Source organism: Eleginops maclovinus, chromosome 16 (genome assembly GCF_036324505.1).
Source record: "Eleginops maclovinus isolate JMC-PN-2008 ecotype Puerto Natales chromosome 16, JC_Emac_rtc_rv5, whole genome shotgun sequence".
NCBI lineage: Eukaryota > Metazoa > Chordata > Actinopteri > Perciformes > Eleginopidae > Eleginops > Eleginops maclovinus.
The window spans coordinates 24,189,057-24,206,601 of record NC_086364.1 but is presented as its reverse complement, the minus strand read 5'-3'; the positions used below and the strand labels follow the sequence as shown (position 1 = coordinate 24,206,601).

Here is a 17,545-nt window from a genome sequence, read left to right as displayed (position 1 = left end):
GCTGCAGGCGAAAAGGCTTTTGTTTTTGTGACCACCCTGGGCAAGGGGAAAAACCCCACAGTGAGAGCAACCAACACTTATTCAAAGCATTTATGGTGAATAATAATTTATATGTTGAGCGTACACCCAGTGAATGTTCAGCGACCTGTGGTCTGAGTTCAAATGTAAGGCAGTTTTTTAACAGAAGTATTATTGAGTCTGTGGTTTTTGGAATAACTATTACGGAACGATTGATTGATTGTGTTAACAAGAGCCTATTCCAGCATCTTGTTGGGCAAGAAGCAGGTACACAACTGACTGTCAGTTCATAAGCTGCTCTCTTGTCTCTCTCCTATCAGCTTGGTGGATCAGTAGGAGGCCTCCAGTTTTATTTCTCTCTCCTCTATGAGGAAGGAGAGGAAATGGAAGGTGGCTGCATGCACAGGAAGTCCAGAGGGAGGTTCCACTCTCTTCCTGGTTACCCACAATGCTCATTGGTCAATGGGGTGGTCAACTTCTTCCTGGCTCGTACAGATGCCGCTCAGAGGGTGGGATTCGACCCTCAGCTCAAGAGGGTAGCACACTCAGGTAGGTTAGAAGGTTTGCAGTCCAAGTGGCAGTAAGTCCACACTCTTTCAGCTTGTATATGTGAGTCAATATCACCATAAGGTGCCTTTGAGACTTACCCATTTCCAAAAAAAAAGCTGAGTTTTCCATTGAATTTCATATTCATTTTATGAAGTAGATGTTGTGCTGTTAGAAATGCATGTTGGTCAAGCTCCAACACTTTTTTATAAATGAACTGCAAGCAGACAAAGTACATGCAAACGGCAACATATGTCCACCCTGTCATGGACATATTCAAAGTAAAGTAAATACATTGTAATTAAATAGTGATTATAAAATGTACATTTGCAGAAAGCTATTTAGTCCCTTTCTCAACAATATATTTTAGTTAATTAGAAAAGTATTTGGATAATAATGAAATGATGGCAAACTGTTTGTTTCTCTATAAAATCTGCGAGAGTTGCACTTTATGTTCTAAATAAAATCTAACAACAAAGATATCTGGTCAAACTTCCAACCAACACTATTTGGCCCTCATTTGTTTATTAAGGAATCACACAAAAGCTTTTGCTAACTTGTGAAAATAATGTATTTATTTTCATAAAACATGAAAATGACAGGGTGGACAATGACATGACAGGGTGGACCTTGGGCACGACAGGGTGGACATGTTGTGAAATGTCATGGAATGGCCTCGTAAATGCAATAAATCTAAGGTAAATTATGTAAATACAACATTAATATGGCCTTCTATTGTTGAACTTATCAAATCATTTTGCACACATTTAACAGTAGAACAAGAAGAACAAAAATGTTAACTGGAGAACGGTTGAACTTTGAAACCTTACAGCATGTTACTCAGCAGAGACATGGCTCAAATCTGAAGGTGCTGTTGCACATAATTCCAAGCAGACGCCTCAATTTGAACAGAGCGTTTGTTCAGAGCCTGTGGTTCCGGTATAAGGCAAAGTATCTGCCAGTCATGGTACCAACAGATGTCCTCCCGGAGACTTGGCCAATGGAATTTGTTTGTGCCATTTCGGTGCATACACTTGACTCTTACACTGTGCCCTTCTGCATCCATGATGACACCTGGGTAAGCCTCATTGTCGTAATCAACGACACACCATTCTCCAATATGCTTTACCTCAAGGCTTTCTGGTCTCCTAGGATGATCTGCCTTACCCGATGCTGGGGCCTCATGAGATGAACCAGGAACATCTGCTAGAGAGACCTCTTTAAGGTTAAAGCAGGGGCAGTCCAAAACACCTTCCTCCCTTTTACAAAGACATGAAATGTCAGGTGGAGTCTCTGACTGTAGAAAAGCACTGGCCCTATTTCTGGCTCTCGCTTGCTTTTTTGCCTCACTCCATTTCTTCTTTTTTGCCCTTTTCTCTCTCTCACTGAGCTCACTGATACCCTTCTTCTTTCCAGTCTCTCTGTCTTTAGTCCATTTGTCCCTCTCTTTCTCAAGGTACTGTGTTCTTCTGTCCGGGTCAGCATCACGACGCTCCCGATATCTCCTTGCTATCTCAGCACCTTTTGAACTCATTATTTTCTAAAAGACAATTCAAAATGTTCCCGAACACACATTAATTGACTGTTAAAGTGTTGTAATATAATATAATAATAATAATATACATATTACAACAGCTATTACACACATTTATCAGCATAAACTATGCGCATGTCCACCCTGTCATGGAAGGCTTGATGACAGGGTGGACAATGACAGGGTGGACATTTTTGGCTAATGTTAGCATTTAATGAGCACATGGTTGACCTTTAGTTAGCAACATGATTTAGTTAGCAAGGTGACTTTGCACTGTTTTACAAATATATGTTGAATTTCTGAGAGGTTTTTATATTAATTGATATTTCACTATGACAGGGTGGACATGTTAAGCTTGACTACATCCAACTACAGACATAATATGATGAAAATTACAAAATATAAGTGTAAATACTTACTCTGCAACAAGCCACTGCTTCAGCCTCCATTGAAGAATGACAAAATGATGGTAGTGATGTCACTTAAGACATAAGGGGGTCTCTTAAAGGGGCCATTACCCCTTAATGACAGGGTGGACAGCATTTTCAGGGACACGCGCAAAATGTTTAATATTATTATGAAAATAAATATGCATGATCAAAATGACTCATTTTATCAAATAACTTGTTGTGGACAACAAAATTATATATGTTTTTTTTTTATTTAGTCTCATTTAACCACTTATTACATACACTGTAGTCAGTAGAGCAGTGTGTGGGACATGCCAAAAACACGTACATCCAATGAAACAAAAAGCTATAAAATGAAGAAAGCACATTTCAAGAGACTTATCATTGTACTGATATGTGTGTAAATGTTTGGCCATTTATAATAAGACCCCAGAGTTTTATTATTCTGCTACATTTTCATGATGACTGGGTGATTCTGATGAGGACACCAAAGGCACTTTATAGTGATATTGACTCATGTAGTTGGTGTTAGGATTTCAGTTGTTGTATTTATAGTTTTCCAGTTTTATTTTGAAATGCATTTTGTTTTGTCTCTTCCTGTCTTTAGTTTCCCTCCTGTCTGATTGTCCAATCGTGCTCACCTGTGTTTCACCCCCCCATTCCCAGCTGTTTCTACTCCTGTGATTACACTGGTGTATTTAGTCCTGTCTTCCCTTTGTGTTCCTTGTGGTGTCGTTGTCAATAAATGGTCGTCTTTCCTGTATGTTCCAGTCCTGTGATCCCCACTCTGTCCCGCCTGTCTGCCTCCCTTGACCCGGTTTCTTCCTTTATTTGTTGCTTTGGTTTTCTGGCCTGCCCTTGCAGTGTTCCTTTTATGTACAGCTTTTAATAAAGCTCACTTTTTGCCCCTGCCTGTCTTGCTTTCACTGCTGCACTTGGGTCCTGTTCCAAACCCTGACAGAACCGTGACAGTTTGCATGTGTTCTGAAAGATCAAATGTCTGTCTCTGCCTCTAGAGTTCTTCATGGATGGCCTGGGCTCCTTGATGGTGGCATCATGTGGCCACGTGTCCATTGGACATCAGAAAAAAAATTAGCGTGCCGCGCTACCGTGGGTTCAGACACCCTCCAAAGAGTGACAGCGACTCAAAGCTGCAGCTTCACTTCTTCAAAAACCACCTGAAGTGTATCCTCTATGGTTAGGAAACCACCAGAGGAAATGTGTCTCATTCTCCTGCAGAGAGATAAAATGGCAATAGTGCATATACAAATATCAATAACACAAGAAACACTTTTCTTTACTCGACAAAGTTTCTGTCTGTAGATTAACGTGTCAGTTAGAGCAGCACTGTGACTGCTAGGATACGACCGGCATGATGAACTGGAACACAGTAATGTGTCTTAGAATGGGAGGTAACTTCTTCTCTCAAGAAAAAAATACATTTACTAGAATCTGGAAGACAATGTCAGGTTTACAAAAAGGGGGGGGGGGATGCCAGATGATTGTACAGATTGACCTCTGATAATGTGTTCAATAGTTTCCAGTTAAAGAAAGTGTTTTGTGTGTGTGCCTAAAGACAGTGAGCAGTATCTCTGTGACACATTGCTTTTGCTGAAGATCCAGAATAAAGTTTGCGCCTCAGCTCCTTCTTGTCCTTTGTCCCTGTGCAGGATTCTCAGCTGGTTATAAACAGAGTTGGCTGTACCACTTTACAAAAGTGACAATAATGTATTACTTGTTGCTGTAATGCAGTAATAAAAAGCATTACTAATGACATGTTGGTAATATTATACCCGCTACAATTCTCAGTATAGCGCACATTTTATCCCGAAATGACGTGGTGTATTGTTTTTTAAGAATTCACGAGAGTAGTGACTCATTTTATTTACTTTTGTTTCCCGAGAAGTTAAGAGACTCGTGGCAGAGTGTTGAAGATAACACACGACACACGGCAGCATTAGCTCACCAATGACCAGGTGAGCTAACGCTGCATAGAGACTGGATCCTATCCAGCAGGTCACAGGGCCGTGCAGAGGCTCCACTCACATGTTATTAATGACACACAGAGACGTCACGGTACCGGTATCACATATTATGCAGCCCACTGAAACGGAGCAGGAGTTTAACCTCTAGCTCTTCCCTAATGTTCAGCATGTACTGCCAGATAGAGAGCTTTAGTTACTGAGCTGCAGTAAACTACATGTTAGCATTTAAAGCCAAACTTTAGAGGTTATTCTGGTGAGAGTGACTCAGAGTAACTCAGAGTAGAGTAACGCATCACAGTTCAGAGACAGTGATGATGTAATGTCCCTTATTACGTCCCTTAATGTCATGTGACCATGCAGTAGTTCCACTATAGCCCAACATTAGCCTCCTTTAGCTTAGCGGTGGTGACGTGAAGTCATGTGACCGTGCTGTAGTTCCTTTATAGCCCAACATTAGCCTCCTTTAGCTTAGCGGTGGAGACGTGAAGTCATGTGACCGTGCTGTAGTTCCTCTATAGCCCAACATTAGCCGCCTTTAGCTTAGCGGTGGAGACGTGAAGTCATGTGACTGTGCTGTAGTTCCTTTATAGCCCAATGTGGCGTCAAACAAGTGTGAGCATAGGACCAGCATCTGTGGAGGAACTCCAGGCCTGAAGGGGGCAGAGAGAGCTCACCCAGACACTCAATAGACAGGATGCAACCCATGTTTCTGGAGGGACCGATTTCACCTGCGCACCTCTAATCAAGCATGAGTATAACATGTTTGGAGTTAGCTCGGCCCCTCTTTGCTCGGTCTCCTCAGCTTACTGACAGCTCATGTTCAACCACAGACGCAACTGGTATGGACTTCAAATATTTAGTTTGAAAGAATCATTTGTTTGCTGTTTTCTGTTTGAGTTTGATCTGTTTTGAATTTAAATGAGATGTTTAGTTTAATGATCAGGATTGATGCGTACTGATGCATACTTTTGTTTCTTAAAGGTTATCAACCTATTCTTCCTCTGGAATTTCACTTTGTGCCATCAATCTGAAAGAAAATAAATCACCAGAACGGAACAGAGTTGTCCCCTTGCATCATTTGTGTTGAACAAGCCGTTTTCAAGTTTGGGCAGAGCTGAATCTGAATCTTAACATCTGGATAACTTGACACCCAACATTAGAACCAACATTAGAACCACCAGACTCAGAGACAGTTTTATACCACAGGCTATAAGACTGCTGAACTCCTGAGCTGTGTGAATGTCTACTCACATCTGTTTATAGTACACACATACATATATATTATACACATCTGCCATACTATCTGTTTATAGTACACATATCTATATATTGTACATATCTGCCATATACATCTGCTATACATAATATATGCATCTGTCCATACCTCCTCATTCAACAGTGTAAAGTGTTTAAATACTCTCAATGTATTCCACATATGTATATATTTCACATCCTCAAATCTGTATTGTTGATATTGTAAATATTCTTCTCTCTTTTTGCACTATTTTATTTATCTTTTGCACCATGCATGTTGAGTTGTTGGAGGAGCACGCGACATAAGATTTTCATTGCCAACATATACGCTGTATCTGCTGTGCATATGACCAACAAAACCTTGAAACCTTGAAACCTTGAAACGATGGCGCTTTTTATCTTATTTATTTTATTTGACTTTGCTGTATTTTATTGCTCTCACTGTTTTTATTGTTTTTAAATTGTTTTTATTTCTGTCTTTTTATTGTTACACTATGTAAAGCACTTTGGTACTCCGAAAGGATTGTTGTAAAGGGCTGTATAAATAAAGTACATTACATTTACATTAGCCTCCTTTAGCTTAGCGGTGGAGACGTGAAGTCATGTGACCATGCTGTAGTTCCTTTATAGCCCAACATTAGCCTCCTTTAGCTTAGCGGTGGAGACGTGAAGTCATGTGACCGTGCTGTAGTTCCTTTATAGCCCAACATTAGCCTCCTTTAGCTTAGCGGTGGAGACGTGAAGTCATGTGACGGTGCTGTAGTTCCTTTATAGCCCAACATTAGCCTCCTTTAGCTTAGCGGTGGAGACGTGAAGTCATGTGACCGTGCTGTAGTTCCTTTATAGCCCAACATTAGCCTCCTTTAGCTTAGCGGTGGAGACGTGAAGTCATGTGACCGTGCTGTAGTTCCACTATAGTCCAACATTAGCCTCCTTTAGCTTAGCGGTGGAGACAGGAAGTCATGTGACGGTGCTGTAGTTCCTCTATAGCCCAACATTAGCCTCCTTTAGCTTAGCGGTGGAGACGTGAAGTCATGTGACCGTGCTGTAGTTCCACTATAGTCCAACATTAGCCTCCTTTAGCTTAGCGGTGGAGACGTGAAGTCATGTGACCGTGCTGTAGTTCCACTATAGTCCAACATTAGCCTCCTTTAGCTTAGCGGTGGAGACGTGAAGTCATGTGACCGTGCTGTAGTTCCACTATAGTCCAACATTAGCCTCCTTTAGCTTAGCGGTGGAGACGTGAAGTCATGTGACGGTGCTGTAGTTCCACTATAGTCCAACATTAGCCTCCTTTAGCTTAGCGGTGGAGACGTGAAGTCATGTGACCGTGCTGTAGTTCCACTATAGTCCAACATTAGCCTCCTTTAGCTTAGCGGTGGAGACGTGAAGTCATGTGACCGTGCTGTAGTTCCTTTATAGCCCAACATTAGCCTCCTTTAGCTTAGCGGTGGAGACGTGAAGTCATGTGACGGTGCTGTAGTTCCTCTATAGCCCAACATTAGCCTCCTTTAGCTTAGCGGTGGAGACGTGAAGTCATGTGACCGTGCTGTAGTTCCACTATAGTCCAACATTAGCCTCTTTTAGCTTAGCGGTGGAGACGTGAAGTCATGTGACGGTGCTGTAGTTCCTCTATAGCCCAACATTAGCCTCCTTTAACTTAGCGGTGGAGACGTGAAGTCATGTGAGGGTGCTGTAGTTCCTCTATAGCCCAACATTAGCCTCCTTTAGCTTAGCGGTGGAGACGTGAAGTCATGTGACTGTGCTGTAGTTCCTCTATAGCCCAACATTAGCCGCCTTTAGCTTTTCACAATATTGTTCCAGAACATTTTGAACATTTCACATTTTCTCGAAATGCACCCCTCAGACCTGCATAGCGGGAGAAGGGCAACACTGAAAACGAACTCTACGTTACATCACATTGCAGACTGAAAGTGCATCCCTCCACCTGCAGTTGAGGCAAATAACCAGAACCAGAATAAGAATGGGTTTTATCAGCAAGTAGGTTTACACACACGAGGAATTCTCTTTGGTATGTGAGGTGCATTCAAAGACACAGAGAGAAGAATACGTAGCTAAACTAAATACAATAAAAATAGGGCTGCTATGACAGCTAACTATTTAAGACTATGAGAACAAATGAACAATATTCCATATGACAAATAATTTATACTGTATTTAAAGTGGAGAGCTGATTTAAAGGAGGTAGTGTGGAGAGGAAATGTGCGACGTGCAGGATTTACAGTGTTAAGATGTGCATTCATGTGATGCATCATGTTATTATGGGGTGGATAAAAGTCAGTGGGGGTGACAGAGGCGGCATTAGCTTACTAACTCTTAACTTCTAAGGAAACAATAGTAAATAAACTGAGTCACTATTCTCCCCACACAAACTGGTCCTCTGGTGTGTCTCGTGATGTTGGTGAATTCTTACCAAACTAAACACCACGTGACTTCGGGTTAAAATGTGTTGACATGTTTATACGGGTGTAATATTACCAACATTTCACAAGTAGTGTGTTATTTTACTGCGTTACAGCCAACTCTGTTTATAACCAGCTGAGAATCCCGCACAGGGACAAAGGACAAGAAGGAGCTGAGGCGCAAACTTTATTCTGGATCTTCAGCAAAAGCAATGTGTCACAGAGATACTGCTCACTGTCTTTAGGCACACACACAAAACACTTTCTTTAACTGGAAACTATTGAACACATTATCAGAGGTCAATCTGTACAATCATCTGGCATCCCCCCCCCCCTTTTTGTAAACCTGACATTGTCTTCCAGATTCTAGTAAATGTATTTTTTTCTTGAGAGAAGAAGTTACCTCCCATTCTAAGACACATTACTGTGTTCCAGTTCATCATGCCGGTCGTAGCAGTCACAGTGCTGCTCTAACTGACACGTTAATCTACAGACAGAAACTTTGTCGAGTAAAGAAAAGTGTTTCTTGTGTTATTGATATTTGTATATGCACTATTGCCATTTTATCTCTCTGCAGGAGAATGAGACACATTTCCTCTGGTGGTTTCCTAACCATAGAGGATACACTTCAGGTGGTTTTTGAAGAAGTGAAGCTGCAGCTTTGAGTCGCTGTCACTCGTTGGAGGGTGTCTGAACCGACTGTAGCGCGCACTAACACGTATTTTCTGATGTCCAATGGACACGTGGCCACATGTTGCCACCATCAAGGAGCCCAGGCCATCCATGAAGAACTCTAGAGGCAGAGACAGACATTTGATCTTTCAGAACACATGCAAACTGTCACGGTTCTGTCAGGGTTTGGAACAGGACCCAAGTGCAGCAGTGAAAGCAAGACAGGCAGGGGCAAAAAAGTGAGCTTTATTAAAAGCTGTACATAAAAGGAACACTGCAAGGGCAGGCCAGAAAACCAAAGCAACAAATAAAGGAAGAAACCGGGTCAAGGGAGGCAGACAGGCGGGACAGACTGGGGATCACAAGACTGGAACATACAGGAAAGACGACCATTTATTGACAACGACACCACAAGGAACACAAAGGGAAGACAGGACTAAATACACCAGGGTAATCACAGGAGTAGAAACAGCTGGGAATGGGGGGGTGAAACACAGGTGAGCACGATCGGACAATCAGACAGGATGGAAACTAAAGACAGGAAGTAACTAGACAAGACAGGAAGGGACAAAATAAAATGCATTTCAAAATAAAACTGGAAAACTATAAATACAACAACTGAAATCCTAACACCAACTACATATACAAGCTGAAAGAGTGTGGACTTACTGCCACTTGGACTGCAAACCTTCTAACCTACCTGAGTGTGCCAACCTCTTGAGCTGAGGGTCGAATCCCACCCTCTGAGCGGCATCTGTACGAGCCAGGAAGAAGTTGACCACCCCATTGACCAATGAGCATTGTGGGTAACCAGGAAGAGAGTGGAACCTCCCTCTGGACTTCCTGTACATGCAGCCACCTTCCATTTCATCTCCTTCCTCATAGAGGAGAGAGAAATAAAACTGGAGGCCTCCTACTGATCCACCAAGCTGATAGGAGAGAGACAAGAGAGCAGCTTATGAACTGACTACCAGGTCATTGTGGACCTGCATTGGAAACCGTTTGTTATTCGGGTAACATCTCTGAACTGGTCCCGGAACCACTTTGGTGGAAGAGGGGTTGGAAAGTCTCACATACTTCACATCTCATAAACACAACCAGTATGTAGTACATGGTGACCCTTTTAGAAACGAGCCATTTCAGTCTTACCACGTCCAGATCTGGGTTCGCCTCCATCACCTTCACCAACTCTTCGATCTTCGTCGACTCTGTAAACAGGAAGTCATCGTCCACCCACAGGAAGTACTTGGTGGTGACCTGGGAGACCGCCAGGTTCCTGCCAGCAAACCAGCCCTGATGGTGGAAACATGATTCATGACTGGAAGATCGTTGTCAGGAAATTACTGGAAAGTAGAGTCCGTTTTGAGATGGGAGAAAGAGGGCGCCCTGTGCTCCCTTCACACGATTCTTACCCCCAGCATTATTGCAATGTTGTGTGACGATAAATCGGTACAGTTGAGGTAAACCAAGTTGCCTATGCACCCCCCCCCCAACCCCCCCCCCTCATTCACTCACTGCCTTTTCTAGTTTCTAAAGTAAAATTCCATGTAATGCTCCTTTGCCTTTTATAATGCCCCTTTTAAATGTACCTGTGCTGGAGGCATGATGTAATGTTGGATGTGAGCTCCAGTAATTTTCTCCGGGTCAAAGCTGTCGTCTGCGATGATGACTTCTATGTCTTTGTAGAACTGCCGGATGCTACTCAACAACCTCTGGAGTTCTGGGTAGCGCAGGAAGGTCTTTGTGGTGATGGTGACTTGAGAGTTGATATCTTTATTTCAAGAAAAGACACATGGAGACATCATGAGACCCACTGTCGAATGATCGAGAGCAATTACTGACCGTTTCCTGCATGGTTTATAGGTTGGTGTTACTAGTCCTTAATATACGACATGACATTTAATCCTTTCTGTGACATCACTGATTGACGCCTGAATGGTTCGTCCCACAAAGAAGAGAAGCAGCTCCTTCCCGCCATGAATAAAGAGTGTTGTATCCCCACGCTGAGTGAACGCCCACCTGTTCCCATGTCGTACAGGACTGGAGGTTGAGGCTGTTTGATGGTAACGGGAAACACAGCTTCATGGTCCTCAAACTGGAAGGATGCTGAGAACAGAAGAGGAAAGTCAGCTGTGTCTCACTGCTAACACATTAGGGAAGAAAGGAATACAGAAAGAGTGGCACACCTTTCACAAAGTCTAGATTAAACACAGACCTGCTCAAACCAAGACCACTTCATGATGTTGCAGTTCTCTTGGACCACATTTGCTCTATCAGGGTCGGGGTCTGGGTCTGGGTCTGGGTCAGGGTCAGGGTCAGGGTCTGGGTCTGGGTCGGGGTATGGGTATGGGTCAGGGTCAGGGTCTGGGTCTGGGGTATGGGTCTGGGTCTGGGTCTGGGTATGGGTATGGGTCTGGGTCTGGGTCTGGGTCAGGGTCAGGGTCTCGGGTTGGGGTCAGGGTCAGGGTCTGGGTCTGGGTCGGGGTCGGGGTCAGGGTCAGGGTCTGGTTCAGGTTCGGAGTCATGGTCGGGTCGGGGTCTGGGTCAGGCTCTGGGTCTGGGTCCGGGTCTGGGTCAGGCTCTCGGTCTGGGTCTGGGTCTGGGTCAGGGTCTGGGTCATGGTATGGGTGCATCTCCTTGCTACACACAGACTGTCTCTAATGCATACCCAGGTCTCCGGTGTGTATGTGGTAAGCAGAGCTGGTATAGGACACATGTCCCAGCAGCTCATTGAGGGTCTCCAGGCTGCTGGACTCCATCATCAGTCGGCTCTCTCCATTACCTGTCATGGTTAGAACATTCTGTATGAGTTCATCTCCTCGACCACAAAGCTCGTATACTTCTGTGAGATATTCCATTTGTTTAGCCAGTCACATTTGGTTAGAGCTGACCTTGGACCTGCGCTCCTTTGGCTGGAAACAGTGTCCTCAGGACCCCTTTGGAGACGTTCAAGGAGACCTAGAGTCGACACAGCTCAGTAAATCTTTAGTCTTCATCATTTATTTAGCAGGAAATAAAAACCTTGTTATGTAATCTATATCTTAGGCAGCCCAGAGAACAGAATAGTCCTCAGAAACTTGGCAAAACATTCAGGTAGATTAAGGTTCAACACTGTTCAGTTAGCTCAGTTAGGGCCCATGGAATAACCCCCACCATGGAGAGCACACAGCGGATCCAAAGCTCAGGTAAAGCCGGGATGCACAGATAGCCCACAGCTCTTTAGAGGAAAACCCAGAATATCAAAGTTGTCCTTTTAAACTTCAGCTGTCTCTGTGAGGTCACACCCACCGTGTAGCTGCTTCTTTGTTCTGCATGCAGTGCGAGACCTGAAATCCAAAGGAAGCGTGCTTTATCCTCTCCAGTTACATTAGTACACACATTCCCCTCTGGCTTTGTTCACTCATGTACATAACTTCTGTACTGGGAAGTATCGGAGCAGGACAAAACCAAACATCCCCCTCCAGCTTCCTGTTCAACCAGATCAGCATCAGAAGAACTTCATTCATCCCTAACTGGATTTCTTCTGTTGTTGCAGCAACCAAATACAAGCAAAACTAATCACAAATAATAAGAAATAAAACTCAGAATAAAAGTGAGAAATATACAAATGTACAGATAGAGAAATGGAATATTAAATCAGTATAGTGTACATGTACAATGTTCAGTGTGAAGGTGTGCACGTTAAGTCCAGTTCACAGAGAGCGTCCTGCAGACAGAGAGGGACTATAGTACAGGGTTCTTGCAGAGGGCAGGAAGGTTCTCCTGAACCGAGTCAAACCGGGTTTATTGGTAATTCTCTTTTGCTACGGTTCACCCAATACAGCCTCCTGTTGCCTCACAGTGCAGAGTGATGTGAGGACATACTGTGTGGTGCAGCATACCTGGTATGAGGGTGGAGGTCATAGGTTGTACTCTGAAACCCTGGATAGGGTACTGCAGAGGAGAGTTAGACGGAGCATACAGCAGAGAGGATAACACAGACTCAGTCCTGTTGGGGAGACAGGAGGATGAGTGAAGTCATGAACCAAAAAGGTGATCAACTTCAGAATACAAGCACTAGGATCTCCAATGTTTGGGTTGTACTAACATCAGAGTTCTCTGGTAAGCAGCCAGCCCCTCCCTACCTGACTTTGTGTTGCTGGAACTCCTTTTCTCTGCGTTTGATCAGCTCCTCCGCCCGATCCATAGGCAAGGCGTTTTTGAGCAGTACTGCAGCTTTGGCACAGGTGCACGGACCAGGTGGGGGAAGATGACTCAGGGGTGGCGGCGACCTGCAGAGGTGGGGGTTACACGGATGTCCTGAAGTATCACAGTAAGGTTTGGGTTTCTGTCCTGTTACCAGTAAACAGCTGCAATGACCAACCGCACGGTGACCTCCGAGTGAAGCCATGCAGACGTGCTTTAAACTGTTATTCTTGAAAAGGTCAGCGGGGGGCGTCTCTACTGGTTGCAAAGACAAGACCTGCTGCATCGTACTTACTTCTCAGATTCCTGCCGAGTTCCCGGTCTCAATCTCTAGATGAAGTGTTCATCACAGAGGTTCATGATGTTCATTTTTAGACTATGGTCTCCTTTGGAGTAAACTACAGCAGGGTAAACTGTAGCTGTGATCGAGCGTAGCATGGAGCACATTTCCATGAGGGGTGCACCAGCTCAGTCCGTGGGGACCTGGTTTGTCCTCCAGCAGAGGTCAGTACGGTTAGACTTCATTGCAGACCACTACAGGTTCAGGACTTGGGTTTGACAGGCTCAGAGAGCAATGGTCGTAATGTAAGCACTTGATGTAATTGGGATAAAAAGAACCTCCTTACCTTTTTGTTTTTGGAGGAGGACCGGGGGGATGAGTAATGGATGCAGCCACAGGGGTTTTTAGATCTCTTCCAAATACAGAGAACAATAAAAGAGTGCAGGTTGCAAACACACACACAAGAACAACCGTCTGGAATGTTGAAACAGCCATCTGTAGAGAGACAGAGAAAGGGATCAATTCATAGAGCAGGGACTCTTTTTACTCATGGTTCAAAGGGGAACTCTGGAAACCAGTACACAACGGAGAGCAGGTGAGAGCACACGTCCAACACACACCCATCAGCCAAAACCCCAGGGCCCCCACACCCCCATAACACCTGAGTACTTTTACTCAAGAACAAGACCTGAGTACTTTTACTCAAGAACAAGACCTGAGTACTTTTACTCAAGAACAAGACCTGAGTACTTTTACTCAAGAACAAGACCTGAGTACTTTTACTCAAGAACAAGACCTGAGTACTTCTACTTGTACTCAAGTACAAGATCAGAGTACTTCTACCTTTACTCAAGTACAGATCTGAGTACTTCTACTTTACTCAAGTACAAAATCAGAGTACTTCTACTTTACTCAAGTACAAGATCAGAGTACTTCTACTTTACTCAAGTACAAAATCAGAGTACTTCTACTTTACTCAAGTACAAGATCAGAGTACTTCTACTTTACTCAAGTACAGATCTGAGTACTTCTACTTTACTCAAGTACAGATCAGAGTACTTCTACTTTACTCAAGTACAAGACCTGAGTACTTCTACTTTACTCAAGTACAGATCTGAGTACTTCTACTTTACTCAAGTACAGATCTGAGTACTTCTACTTTACTCAAGTACAGATCAGAGTACTTCTACTTTACTCAAGTACAGATCTGAGTACTTCTACTTTTACTCAAGTACAAGACCTGAGTACTTCTACTTGTACTCAAGTACAAGATCAGAGTACTTCTACCTTTACTCAAGTACAGATCTGAGTACTTCTACTTTACTCAAGTACAAAATCAGAGTACTTCTACTTTACTCAAGTACAAGATCAGAGTACTTCTACTTTACTCAAGTACAAAATCAGAGTACTTCTACTTTACTCAAGTACAAGATCAGAGTACTTCTACTTTACTCAAGTACAGATCTGAGTACTTCTACTTTACTCAAGTACAGATCAGAGTACTTCTACTTTACTCAAGTACAAGACCTGAGTACTTCTACTTTACTCAAGTACAGATCTGAGTACTTCTACTTTACTCAAGTACAGATCTGAGTACTTCTACTTTACTCAAGTACAGATCAGAGTACTTCTACTTTACTCAAGTACAGATCAGAGTACTTCTACTTTACTCAAGTACAAGACCTGAGTACTTCTACTTTACTCAAGTACAGATCAGAGTACTTCTACTTTACTGAAGTACAGATCTGAGTACTTCTACTTTACTCAAGTACAGATCAGAGTACTTCTACTTTACTCAAGTACAGATCAGAGTACTTCTACTTTACTCAAGTACAAGACCTGAGTACTTCTACTTTACTCAAGTACAGATCAGAGTACTTCTACTTTACTCAAGTACAAGACCTGAGTACTTCTACTTTACTCAAGTACAGATCAGAGTACTTCTACTTTACTCAAGTACAAGACCTGAGTACTTCTACTTTACTCAAGTACAAGACCTGAGTACTTCTACTTTACTCAAGTACAAGACCTGAGTACTTCTACTTTACTGAAGTACAGATCTGAGTACTTCTACTTTACTCAAGTACAAGACCTGAGTACTTCTACTTTACTGAAGTACAGATCTGAGTACTTCTACTTTACTCAAGTACAAGACCTGAGTACTTCTACTTTACTGAAGTACAGATCTGAGTACTTCTACTTTACTCAAGTACAAGACCTGAGTACTTCTACTTTACTCAAGTACAAGACCTGAGTACTTCTACTTTACTGAAGTACAGATCTGAGTACTTCTACTTTACTCAAGTACAGATCAGAGTACTTCTACTTTACTCAAGTACAAGACCTGAGTACTTCTACTTTACTCAAGTACAAGACCTGAGTACTTCTACTTTACTGAAGTACAGATCTGAGTACTTCTACTTTACTCAAGTACAGATCTGAGTACTTCTACTTTACTGAAGTACAGATCTGAGTACTTCTACTTTACTGAAGTACAGATCTGAGTACTTCTACTTTACTCAAGTACAGATCAGAGTACTTCTACTTTACTCAAGTACAAGACCTGAGTACTTCTACTTTACTCAAGTACAAGACCTGAGTACTTCTACTTTACTCAAGTACAGATCTGAGTACTTCTACTTTACTGAAGTACAGATCTGAGTACTTCTACTTTACTGAAGTACAGATCTGAGTACTTCTACTTTACTGAAGTACAGATTTGAGTACTTCTACTTTACTGAAGTACAGATCAGAGTACTTCTACTTTACTCAAGTACAGATCTGAGTACTTCTACTTTACTCAAGTACAGATCTGAGTACTTCTACTTTACTGAAGTACAGATTTGAGTACTTCTACTTTACTGAAGTACAGATCAGAGTACTTCTACTTTACTCAAGTACAGATTTGAGTACTTCTACTTTACTGAAGTACAGATCAGAGTACTTCTACTTTACTCAAGTACAGATCAGAGTACTTCTACTTTACTGAAGTACAGATTTGAGTACTTCTACTTTACTGAAGTACAGATCAGAGTACTTCTACTTTACTCAAGTACAGATTTGAGTACTTCTACTTTACTGAAGTACAGATCAGAGTACTTCTACTTTACTCAAGTACAGATCTGAGTACTTACTGAGTACAGATCAGAGTACTTCTACTCAAGTACAGATCTGAGTACTTCTACTTTACTGAAGTACAGATCAGAGTACTTCTACTTTACTCAAGTACAGATCTGAGTACTTCTACTTTACTGAAGTACAGATCAGAGTACTTCTACTTTACTGTATTTTTCTTTTTTTCCTGAATTCTGGTGAGGTCAGACTTCTTTCAAAGCTCTGAAATGTTTTTTGTGTTGTTTTTTTTTGACTCTGTGTTTTTGTATTGATGAGCATAAAGTGCTCCATAGTTCCTCTGTTCATATTGGCTCTCTCTTCACACTCACATGTTCTCCTCTGCAGGGGACTTTCTTTACAATGACAGAAATAAAAGTCTAATTGCAAGATGTGTTTTTAGTAATAGGTAGGAAATCAAACAAAAACGACCAATTGAAAGGTTCTTCTTCCCCTCAGTTACCCATTGACTTCTGCCATGAATTAAGCACAAATGATGACCCTCTGTTAACCCGTCTGATCCCGTACCTTCTTCCCGTAAGTCAATATTTCACATTTGACCAGCACTCATACAAAAACTGAACTGGGAGTATCTTTGTGACGAGTGGAAACGTCCCCATTAGGTCCAGAAACATCTGGATGTTATATTATAGAAAAATGAAATCTTACCAGGTTTTCTTCCCAGAGCTCCTTTATCGTCTGGTGGTTTCTACAGCACTGACAGGTTTCTGACGTACCCTGTGGATGTCTACAAACCAGTTTGGTTGATTTACTTGTTTAAGACCGCCCCACCATAGGACACAACACTGGCAATGTCAGGCATTTAAACACAAAGGGATTTACATCAAGACAGGTGAGGCGGGGGGGGGGGGGAGTCAGAGGAATACAGTGCTGTGTCTCTAAGCTCGTCCTTCTGCATTTCTGAGTGCATAGGAGTGCCGCTCTGGGTACCTGTTGGTTGGGTGAGGACTGCTGGAGACTCCAGAAACTATAACTCACACGTGTGTTCTGTAAACACCAGCTCTTGTAGAAATCAAGAAAGAGAATCGGTCTGATTTCAGTATGAACGTCAGTCGGGTCGTCAACATTATAAGCTTAAATTATTTCTTAATTTCTGTCCTTACTTT

General features: G+C 42.6%; 1 protein-coding gene and 1 long non-coding RNA gene across 2 annotated transcripts; one reads left to right on the top strand and one right to left on the bottom strand.

Moving 5' to 3' along the window:
* The first annotated feature begins 63 nt into the window (after positions 1–63).
* On the top strand, positions 64–5,549 carry LOC134878640 (uncharacterized). The gene is made up of 3 exons (XR_010167699.1): positions 64–567; positions 3,525–5,332; positions 5,475–5,549. It is a non-coding gene; the product is annotated as an uncharacterized LOC134878640 (long non-coding RNA).
* Positions 5,550–8,344: 2,795 nt separating this feature from the next.
* Positions 8,345–17,217, bottom strand: LOC134877455 (beta-1,4 N-acetylgalactosaminyltransferase 1-like). Its single transcript, XM_063902953.1, has 12 exons — positions 17,088–17,217; positions 13,654–13,802; positions 12,967–13,113; positions 12,724–12,830; positions 12,131–12,168; positions 11,734–11,800; positions 11,511–11,624; positions 10,862–10,948; positions 10,432–10,613; positions 9,992–10,135; positions 9,543–9,771; positions 8,345–8,963 (listed from the first exon to the last, which is right to left on the bottom strand). The coding sequence occupies exons 2-12, from the start codon at positions 13,800–13,802 to the stop codon at positions 8,779–8,781; spliced, it is 1,449 nt and encodes a 482-aa protein (XP_063759023.1). The 5' UTR covers positions 17,088–17,217; the 3' UTR covers positions 8,345–8,778.
* Positions 17,218–17,545: the final 328 nt, after the last annotated feature.

What these genes read in the sequence shown, in the direction of transcription:
- LOC134877455 (XM_063902953.1), bottom strand. Translation starts at nt 13,802, where the DNA reads ATGGCTGTTTCAACATTCCAGACGGTTGTTCTTGTGTGTGTGTTTGCA. An exon ending in CCTCCTCCAAAAACAAAAAG is followed by an intron (nt 13,114 to 13,653) that starts GTAAGGAGGTTC and finishes CCACCTCTGCAG; the next exon opens with GTCGCCGCCACCCCTGAGTC. An exon ending in ACATCATGCCTCCAGCACAG is followed by an intron (nt 10,136 to 10,431) that starts GTACATTTAAAA and finishes TTCCACCATCAG; the next exon opens with GGCTGGTTTGCTGGCAGGAA.